The sequence below is a fragment of the Neovison vison genome, chromosome X (assembly GCF_020171115.1).
Source record: "Neovison vison isolate M4711 chromosome X, ASM_NN_V1, whole genome shotgun sequence".
Lineage (NCBI taxonomy): Eukaryota > Metazoa > Chordata > Mammalia > Carnivora > Mustelidae > Neogale > Neogale vison.
The window spans coordinates 57,661,400-57,672,954 of NC_058105.1; the positions used below are offsets into that span (position 1 = coordinate 57,661,400).

At 36.6% G+C, this 11,555-nt stretch overlaps 1 protein-coding gene across 1 annotated transcript in view; it reads left to right on the forward strand.

Annotated features, from left to right (window-relative positions):
- CHM (CHM Rab escort protein) overlaps window positions 1-6,890 on the forward strand; it is a 236,081-nt gene extending 229,191 nt beyond the window's left edge. The window contains exon 15 of the mRNA XM_044234493.1: window positions 3,549-6,890. Within this exon, the coding sequence (XP_044090428.1) occupies window positions 3,549-3,740 (192 nt within the window). The 3' untranslated portion in view covers window positions 3,741-6,890. The remainder of the gene's footprint in view (window positions 1-3,548) is intronic.
- The last annotated feature ends 4,665 nt before the right edge of the window (window positions 6,891-11,555 follow it).

Consider the following 11,555-nt stretch of genomic DNA (forward strand, 5'->3'; position numbering starts at 1 on the left):
AAATGGAAGATAATTGAAACATTCCAGCATCTGCACCAATCCATAATAGAAACATCCTGGTATGTTTAAGAAAGTGTACACAAGTAATTATTAGTGAAGCAAAAGTCTGAAAAGGTGAACATGGGATGGGATAAATGATAAGGCCAGAGGAATAGGCCTGTAGGGTTTTGTATGCCATAGCAAAGATCTTGGATTTTTAGCCTTTTAAGAAATGGGGAGTTGGGGCGCCTGGGTGGCTCAGTGGGTTAAAGCCTCTGCCTTCGGCTCGGGTCATGATCTCAGGGTCCTGGGATCGAGTCCCGCATCGGGCTCTCTGCTTAGCGGGGAGCCTGCTTCCTCCTCTCTCTCTCTGCCTGCTTGGTCTCTCTCTGTCAAATAAATAAATAAAATCTTTAAAAAAAAAAAAAGAAAGAAAGAAATGGGGAGTCACTGAAGAGTTTTAAACCAGAAAATGGCATAACCAGTATTTCATTTCCATAGACCCCCCCCGAAAGCATCATGGAAATGGATTGCATGGGGGAACCCTAGATCCAAGGTGACCAGTTCTGAGATGTTGCAGTTGTCTAAGGGAAGAACGATGTATGCCTGGGCTATATCTATAGGGATGGGAAAAAATGGAGTCAAGAACCAATAGATAAGAGTGTCAGGATTTGGCCGTTGATTGCTTGCAGAGAGTGAAAGGAATTAAGAGGGAGGGAGAACTTCTATAGGTAGACAAGGTTGAGGTAAATGACAAAAGAAGGAATTAAAGGATGAGATAGAGGTTCTGACCTCATTCCTCCTGCTTCTAGGAGCTGTGTCTCCAGCAAAGACCTGTGGTGAGTTCCTGGGGTGGAGAGTAAAGCAGGCATCTCAAGTATTTAGTTTAAAAAGCGCCTGGGTGGCTCAGTGGGTTAAGCCGCTGCCTTCGGCTCAGGTCATGATCTCAGGGTCCTGGGATCGATTCCCGTATCGGGCTCTCTGCTCAGCAGGGAGCCTGCTTCCCTCTCTCTCTCTGCCTGCCTCTCCGTCTACTTGTGATTTCTCTCTGTCAAATAAATAAATAAATAAAAATCTTTAAAAAAATAATAATAATAATAATCACAGTAAAATGGCATGTCCAAAAAATATACCTTTGAATTAAACTAAAGAAGGAAAGTATTTTTCTCTCTATCCCTCCTTTCAATTTCATATCAAAGGTCAAAAGTTTCTATTTAGTATTCCTCCACCCATTCCCAAGAAATGTCACTTTTAATCACCTGATGGACCAAACCACCTGAGTCTACCAGCTGCAAATGGCCAGATGGTAAGTAGTTTATATTTTACAGCCCCTTATGTCTCTTCTGCAGCTACTCAACCCTGCCATTACAGTGCAGAAGTAGCCACAGAAAATAGATAAATGAATAAGAGTAGCTGTGTTCCAATAAAACATTTTTTACAAGAATAGCAGGCTGGATTTGGCATGTGGACCATAGTTGTAAAATCCTGGCCTGAGGGATGACTTCATGTGCACGTTAGGAAGAAGGATTAAGACATACAAATGGCTATCAGACACATGAAAAAATGCTCATCATCATTAGCCCTCAGGGAGATTCAAATTAAAACCACATTGAGATATCACCTTACACCAGTTAGAATGGCCAAAATTAACAAAACAGGAAACAACATGTGTTGGAGAGGATGTGGAGAAAGGGGAACCCTCTTCCACTGTTGGTGGGAATGCAAGTTGGTGCAGCCTCTTTGGAGAACAGTGTGGATTCCTCAAGAAATTAAAAATAGAGCTTCCCTATGACCCTGCAATTGCACTCCTGGGTATTTACCCCAAAGACACAGATGTCGTGAAAAGAAGGGCCATCTGTACCCCAATGTTTATAGCAGCAATGGCCACAGTCGCCAGACTATGGAAAGAACCAAGATGCCCTTCAACGGATGAATGGATAAGGAAGATGTGGTCCATATACACTATGGAGTATTATGCCTCCATCAGAAAGGATGAATACCCAACTTTTGTAGCAACATGGACGGTACTGGAAGAGATTATGCTGAGTGAAATAAGTCAAGCAGAGAGAGTCAATTATCATATGGTTTCACTTATTTGTGGAGCATAACCAATAGCATGGAGGACAAGGGGCGTTAGAGAGGAGTAGGGGATTTGGGTAAATTGGAAGGGGAGGCGAACCATGAGAGACTATGGACTCTGAAAAACAATCTGAGGGGTTTGAAGTGGCAGGGGGGTGGGAGGTTGGGGTACCAGGTGGTGGGTATTATAGAGGGCATGGCTTGCATGGAGCACTGGGTGTGGTGAAAAAATAATGAATAATGTTTTTCTGAAAATAAATAAATTGGAAAAAAAAGTTAAATAAAAAAAAAGGAAGAAGGATTAAAGTACAGAAAACCATTGTTCCCTTTAAAATAAGCATATACTTTAAATCTTTAAATGACTTCTGTTTACCATAGGAGAAAGTGCAAGCTCCCTAGTGTAGCAGGGACCCGTTATCTAAAAATGAACTGTATTCATCTAAATAAAAGTAAGGATATGTTTAGAATAGAATATCAATGTTTCTTGTCACATTTGCTTCCATGCGCACGCGCCTGTGTGTGTTGTTCATTAAAATCACATTCAGTTTCTTACTCTCTCACCCTGCCAGACTAAACTCATTTTAGATCTTGACATTTGGGGGCTCCTGGGGGTCAGTTGGTTAAGCCTTTGACTCTTGGTTTCAGCTCAGGTCCATGAGATCCAGCCCCTACATAGGCCCACATCAGCCAGTGTTGGTGGAGTCTGCTGGAGATTCTCTTCCAGCCCCTGTCTGCCTCCCCCTCACACTACTCACACTCACATGTGTATGCTCTCTGTCTCTCAAATAAATAAAATCGTTGAAAATAAGATAAAATCTTGAGCTTTTAACTTAGATTATTATTACGGTGTTAACAGCTACCATATATAGAGGCTTGGTCTCTGCCATTTCATAGGCAAGGAAAGCAAGGCTCAGAAGTTGATTAAGCATTCCCCCAAATTGTATTGCTACTAAGTGGCAGAGCCAGAATTTGCACATGGCCATCTATTCAGAGTACATGATCTTGAACACCATGTTATACTCCATGAAGCCCAGAGGGAGTTAAATTATACCAGAAAAGCAAATAGTTGAACAAATAGTGAAGAATTTTCTTGATTTTTAATAATGACTTGTTGAAAATATTATATGCTAAGTTTGATTGTACAGCTATCACAGATAGGCTCTATTGGGAATTTACATAAAGAATATTAAGGGAAATTACATTTCTGCAGACATTGTAGAATGAATGTCCTTAAATTCTCAGCTATCTAACACTTGATAATATGAGCAAGTACTGATATATTTGGGGGTGGGCCTGAATGCATGCATAGAATTGGAGAGGTCATGGAATTCTGAAAGCAGATTTTTAGAAGGTCATGTATACTTGATAAAGTTCTATAACTTAAAATAAATTTTCAAGGGTGTTACTTCATTTTTTAAAATAATTTCAGAAAGGCATATACGTTTTAAGCTGATATCCAGAAACTATTGTGTCCTTTCTTCCCTTGCCAGGCTGAAACACTTTTCCAGCTAATCTGCCCCAACGAAGACTTCTGTCCACCTCCACCAAATCCTGAAGACATTATCATTGATGGGGACAATTTACAACCGGAGGCTTCTGAATTCAGTGTCATACCAGAAGCTAACTCAGAGACTCCCAAGGAAAGCACAAGCCTGGGAAACCCAGAGGAGGCCTCTCGATAATGGATATACAACAAATTGAATACCCCACTTTGGAAATTCCTCCTGGCCTCAGGGTCTTCTTCATGGAAGAACTGAAAAATGTTAGAAAATAGCAGCCAGTTGACATACATAATTACCAAGAGAAGCAGGTCATAGAAATCCAAAAGGGGATTTTCCTTAAAGAGGACATTGTAAGAACACAAAACACTTAAAAAGCACATGGGCTTGCCTGCTTTAAGATACCAAATCTGTAGAATTAGCAGATAAATATAAATGGATTGGCTCCCAGGGGTATGGTAGCTATGGATATGAAAGTGTACCTATGCATTGTTAATAATTCTGTCATATTCAGAAAGCTTTTCCTTACCGCATTGGATCTTTGTTTGAAAGCCACATCTTCAAAATCGGGTCACCTATTCCCTATAAAAAATATTTTTTTTTATTATTTTGATTCTGTTTTCTTTATGGGTATGGGCATGATGACACCAATGATAAAAGCACATGTAAATATGGAGGAAAGCTTAAGTATCATGATCTAGGCAGGAGCCTGTGTTTGGAAAAGGTTTGTTTTTTTTTTTCCTATCTTGAGAAGTATTGAAAATGCCAGTATTAAAGTACACATTTTTATAAATCATGAGTCTATTACTCAACATTTTTTAATGTTAGTAGTGATATTTTTAATGTGACTTATTTACACACTAGGAAAGCTTTTTAGGACTGAAGAAATGGAAGGAAAAATTTGGATATGCTCATTAGTATGCAGAAATTCTGCTTAGTCAGATAACTAAAGCCTAATTGTATATGGATCCAATTTAGTCCTAACTATCCTAATGATATTAGACAAATTGTTTAACTTATATCCCTCACTTTCTCCATATGTAAGGTGGAAATTGTTACACGTTGCCTACTGTAGGAGAATAATTTTGAAGATAAAAGCAGTGCAATCCTTAGAATGGTATTTCTAGGGGGAAGAAGTTATTTTGCCCTTGATTTGGAGGTCAATATCAAAAATCTCATGCAGCAAATAATTGCTTGCTGTCAATCCCCCAACACAAAAGATCACAATGTTTTTATTGCAACTAAGCTTTTAAAAAAAGACCTGTTTCCTAAATTAGTATTTTGTAGTCTTATAGACCAGTAAACATAGTAACATGGAATTGTGGTTTTGAATCTTAAAAAGGAAAGCACGCTATAAATTCTTAATATTCCTTTTCTGCTAGGTAAACCTGAACCACTAAGGACTCTGAATACAATATGACAGTTGGTAAACCCTAATACACTTAACACAAAAATGTTAGGGCTATACATAGCCAGAAAATCTAGTTACAGTGACAGTGACTGTTAAAATTTTTCCAGATGCCAAGTTCTGATGGTTTGTTCTTTTTGAGCAATAGTTTGGATTTATTTCAATAATTAAATATGTAAAAAGTTTGTTGTGCATTCTGGCCTACATTACCAATCATAGAGAGCCACTGCTACAGTAGAAAGCACATAGTTGCAATGAGGCTATGACTTCTCCATATTTCAGAGACAATCTTAAAGGAAGCTGGCTCTGTCAGGTCATAGATTCATAGAAATTGGAAAGAACCAAGGCAGGTAGCTCTTGCCTCACCTTTCCAATCCCCTATGGATATAACTGAATCCGGATGGAAGGAAAACTTTCCCAGCCTCTCAGGCTGCTCCTAACTCTTCTTCCCATTGTACACCCTATCTCCTACCTCTTTGGCACTCTCTCTTCCTCTCCTTCCCCCTTCTGTAATGTCCTACAAATCAGGAATAGTAGAATCACATTATAATTCACTTTGTTTTATAGATTCAGATCTTTCCTAAATCAAATCATGTTTCCTGAAATTCAACTATGCCATGTCCTAAATGTACAATACATACCTAGAAGCATCAGGTATTGGCCCTGCCCCTCAATACAAGCAATATAAAAGGTTCCACTATATGAAAGTACTGAGTCCGAATACAATTGCAATAAGTTGCACCGATTAAAATATTGTACTTTGTTATAGTCATAAGAGTTAAGGCCTCTTGAATGCAGCATACACATTTGTAAGCAACCAATCAGTGTAGGCCCAGACTAGTAACTAGAAAAGACTATGATAGCTTTATTGCAGCTATCTATATATAGACAAGGAAGGAAATGCTCTGTAGTCTCATGACTCAACCCATATTGTACTGTAATTTATCCATTAGCCAGCATCATCTCTCTTCCACATTATTAAATACTATTTAAGTGTTTAAAAGCTCCTGAATATGATTAGTTGTGATTAAAATATTATACAACTGTTAAAAACATTGTGTTAGAGAACTTTAGATATATCCTATTGCCTCAGAATTAACAGAAATTATTCTAAAAGCTTTCTTTTCAGCTATCTTAATTACTGAAAATCTTTTTTTTTTCATAGTTTTAAGCCAAAAAAGGAGAAATCTTTTGGTTTTGTTTTAAAACCATAAACCTGAAGTTACATGAATAAAGTTAACATGTTGTATATGTTACAGAAATTTCAGTAGCTGATTTAAAATTTTAATATTGTCATCAACAAATTTTGATTCATGTGTTTAAAATGTTTAGTTATACATGCTTATTAGCCAAAAAATGATAAAACCATTCAATTTAGTGATCTGTATGAAAACCAGTTACCCAATGTTGCTGCTGTGTCTTTATTTATCTAGTTGGTGTGCCTGCCCAGAAAAGCAAATAGGTGGGTAGGTAGATACTATAAATGTAGGTATTTTTCTATAGGAAAACTGAGTTACAATTTCCCCATCCCTGATGATATTTAGTTGCCCATTGTAAAATGGCCATGTTAATGGTTAACTTCTAGAATGGTAGTTTCTGAGATTAGCAGCCCTTTATCTAAAATAATGGCCACGCTAATGATTATAACTTCTATCATAGCTATAGTTCCCAAGAAAGCAGCCCTTTGTCTAAAGTCTTAAAAACCTCAAAAAATTTTGTTAAAATTTGATCACTGAGTAGTATTGATCCTTTAAAGCAGGAATTAAACACTTTTCTTATAAATAAGTTATTTACTGCTGTTGATACTGAATAATTTATCTCGGTTAACTTTCTTATATGCATTTCAAAGGCATAAATATGATTCATAATTTTCACACTGTAGCAGTAAGTTTTCAGAGGAAATAAAAGTGTTTTGATGCCTTTCAGGTGTGGTTTCCTATTTTTTAATATTAAAACTTTGCATATATGCCAAGAAATTGAAGATTGCTTTGGAACTGATTTGTTGATATCACTATTATTTAAACAATTGTCCAGCTGTATACTTGATTTTGTTTCTAAGCATTTGTCAACTGTGTCAGGTTTGTGAGAAAGGCAACCAAATGATACCTGGGTTGATTTACTTAGCAAATTGTTCTAGATGCCAGTATCAGACCTCATTCTATTTGAAATCAGTGTTTGAGGGATGGGCTATGGCTTTATAGTATATTGATTACCTACAAACTGTTTTCACATCTCACTTTAGTATATGAGAATATGAAATGTTTTTCATATTTACTTGATGAATGAGAACCTGAGATGTTTTTTTCTCTTTGGTGTTTGAGTCCACAACAGCTTACTTGAAATACATAAGAGACTGCTGATGTTCTTTGTATACAAAAATCATTCATTGAAGTATGATTTGCTCTTATATCAAATAACTAAAACAGAGTGACATTTTCTGTCAATTCCAGGTAATTTCCTAAAGCTTCTCAGAATGCATTCAGAAGATAACAGGACTCCTTCAAAACTGAATGTTTATCTGAGATTATTCATAAATCAAATTTAGGAAAAATAAAAGTTAATTGAATTTTTAAACAAGTAGCTATATTGTCCTTCTAGCACCTTGGAGCTCATATAGTACTCAACACTTTTTTTGGTATTGTTTTAAAAAAACAAGCGATTTGATGTTTGAATTCTTCTCTCTAATGATGGTTTTTCTAAAATGTTAGGGGCACTTGGTGGGGCTCAGTTGGTTAAGTGGCTGCCTTTGACTCAGGTCATGATCCCAGGTCCTGGGATGGGCCCCACATTCGGCTCCCTGCTCAGCAGGGAGCCTGCTTCTCCCTCTCCCACTGCTGCTCCCCCTACGTGTGCTCTCTCTCTGTCAAACAAATAAGTAAAATCTTTTTAAAAAATTAAATGGTTTAACACTTAGCATCCCACATCACATTTTTTAAAAAGATTTTTATTTATATTAGAGATAGCATGAAGGGAGGAACAAAGGGAGAGGAATAGATTCTGTGCTGAGCACAATACAATGACCTTGAGAGCATGACCTGAACCAAAATCAAGACTCTGACAATTAACCGGCTGAGCCACCCAGCAACCCCCACATCACATTTTATTTTAAGATTTGTTTCATTTGTTTATTTGACAGAGATCACAGGTAGGCAGAGAGGCAGGCAGAGAGAGTGGAGGAAGCAGGCTCCTTGCTGAGCAGAGAGCCAGATGCAGGGGCTCAATCCCAGGACCCTGGGATCACGACCGGAGCTGAAGGCAGAGGCCTTAACCCACTGAGCCACCCAGGTGCCCCCCAACATCACATTTTTTAAGGCCAATTTTCTTTGCATTAATACAGTTTAGCTGTGGGGCTGCAATGAAATGCTGTTCCTATACAAGTTGCTGTGTTTGCTCTTTCTGGTGATGATGATTCTTAGGGCCATTTGACATAATCATTAGAATTTGAATCCTAGTAGCCCATAAGAGTCTTTTCACCTATCACCACAGAGGGATTTATGCTGGTAACTCCTATTAATGGGACTTGCATGTGTAAATCCTCTTCCTCTCAATGAGACAGTTGACCCCTAAGAGGAATATTCTTTAGACTGGGACACTTGCTGAACTAGAAGCATTAATGAATTGTTCTATTCAGGAATTTCATGTGTGGGGAAAAAATAGACTGTACCAATTTAGCAGAGGATTTGTTTGTAGAGCTTGAAAAGATAAAACACTACCTCTTAATTTTCTCTTCCTATATTTCTAATAATATCTAATATATTAATATCTATTAGATACATTTTCATCTTGCTTTGCTTTGTTGCTTTGGCACCAACCTTTTATTCTAGAAACTAATAAGCAAGAAGCAATTATTATTATGTCTTTCCTGTAAAAATTGTATTTCAGGGTATTGAAAGAGTTGTTGAAGGAAAGTTCTTATAGAAGAATCGCCATTAATAATTACTTGAAGAATGAAAACATTCACCATTTCGTAAACCCAGTGTAGTAATGGATCTAGGCAATGATTATCAATGGTTGCTAAAACCTTTAGTTGAAAGTTTGATGCAGACATCACCTGGACCCCGTGATCAATCTTAAAAATCACTATACGGAGAAAAGAAGATGCTATAAGCCGCCTGATGCATTGTAATAGGAAGTACACGACACTAACTGGGAAGAATTCTTTCTAAAATAGAAATTAAAAACAATCTGAATATAATCAAGCCTCTAGATCTAACTACCAATTTATAGACATTAGGGGGATAGAAGAGCTTATTCAATGACACAATGAAAATACAATGTAAAAAGTTCTACTGGACTAATAACCTGACCTTATCAGCAAATAACTTGCACAGAAAAAAATGAAGGGAGCACTGTTACAGATTAAAGGAGACTTCAGAGGTGTACCAAACCAAGTGCAACATGCTGTTTTGAATAAATGAAACCTTCAGAAAAAGAAAAAACAAAACAAAACAAAAAGAACCATTTTGAGACAATCGTAGGGATTGAATATTGCCTGGGTGTTAGCTGACATCAAGGAATTAATTTTAACTACTGGGTGTGGTAATGTTAATTTTTCAAAGAGCATTATCTGTTAGAGATTTAAAAAAAATAGGTGAAGCAAATACATATAATAAAATGTTAATGATTAAATCTAAGTTTTGCTACATGGGATTTTTTTTCCGATTTTGTATTTTTGTGTTTAAAACTTTTCATAGCAAAAATTTTAAATGATAAAAGTCTATTGATTAATAATAAACTATAGGTAGTATCTAACTTTACAACACAACTACTTTTGTATTTCTGCAAAGAAGGACTTATATTTTCAGTCCTGTCCTGTAAATTTTGTTTTGTAATGTTTTGAAACCATGGGCTATAAAAACAACAAAATTGAATTTATTATCTTGGGTCAATGGCTTCTAGAGCCAGAGAGAATTTTGCTGAGCAGCTTCTTTGGTACAAGGGCAAATTTGGGAAAAATAAGCATGTTTACAGAGTCTGTGTCAAATTGAAAACGAAAATAGCATTACTGAATCACATGGAGTGAGGAAATTTATATTCTTGCAACTTACAAAGCTTGTGTTTTGTGCTTTGTTGATTAAAGGTCAATGATAAAATTTTAATGCTTTTTAACCTCTAAAATATTTCTGTCTGCATGTTTTCATATGTTGCAACATGTAGACTGCTACTAATTTCCAACATGAAACCTCTCTAGTGCCTGTACACATTTGGGCTTGTGACCACTACTCTATGTCAATCTGTTGAATATAACCATTTTTTTAGCAACAAAACTGAATATATACATATTGTAAAATAGAATATGTCCCAATTATCCACATCAAAAATTCAATCTTATTTCCTATATTAACAATATAATTCAACTGTTAACACTGTTGCTCTCAACAATTATTGCTGACAGGGTAATAGATCCCCCATTCTTCTTAAAGGGCTGCTACTGATTGGAGATCAGTTATTTTTATCCAGTTAGAGCTACCAGTGGAACAAGTTTGTTAAGTCAATTGAAATGTGAACAGATTTTTTATTTTAATTTTTAAAATTTGAGAATAGTTAATGTTAACATTAGTTTCAGATGTACAACATAGTAATTCAACATCTCTATAGGTTATGCTATGCTCACCACCATTGGCTCACAGATGGTAGCTACCATCTGAAATGTAAACAATTTTTTAAAATTGAAGTATTGATAATGGTAGTATAAAAAGATCTATTTATCTTGCTCACATACGGGTAAAATTATAACTCGTCACTCCTCAATCCCCACATTTACTCAACAGGGCACATAATCTTACTGATTTTATCTCAGAAATATCTTCCTGATCACAGCTTCCTCTATTTTCACAACCCACTGTTCTCATTTTCTATCAGATTGTTACAGTTGGTCTTCTTGACACAAAGTTCCCCATTCTTTTTTTTTTCCAATTTATTTATTTTCAGAAAAACAGTATTCATTATTTTTTCACCACACCCAGTGCTCCATGCAAGATGTGCCCTCTATAATACCCACCACCTGGTACCCCAACCTCCCACCCCCCGCCACTTCAAACCCCTCAGATTGTTTTTCAGAGTCCATAGTCTCTCATTCTACTCTAATTACCTGTTGAGGCAGAAATCACTGCATGGATCCCTTCTCAGGCTTACACATGGTGAATTGGGGTTTTTAAGCATAATAACACACCAAAGTTAAGTAAGAGTGAAGCTCTTGAGTGTGCAACCTTAACCTGCACCAAATATGGCTATGAAAGGGTGTAGCTAGGAACTATGAGGTCCAGGTAGAAAGTAGAAAAAGAAATGAAGGGTGACACTTACAGTGCCTACTTTGTAGCAGGCACTATTCTATTAACACTTTTAATCTCAAAATAACATGTAAGTACTGATCATTCTCTATTTTACAGATGAAGATCTTGATGATGAAACTGAAGGGCAGATATAAAATGATTTGTCCAAGGGCACATAGTTAGAAAGATTTGGATTGTTCCTCTGAATTCTTTATGCACTGAAATGGGTTTGTGATCTAGTAACAAGATTTCTTATCTTAATGAGCTTATCTATATGCCCTTCTAGTGACAGTTTCACTTAAATACAAATAATAGCCC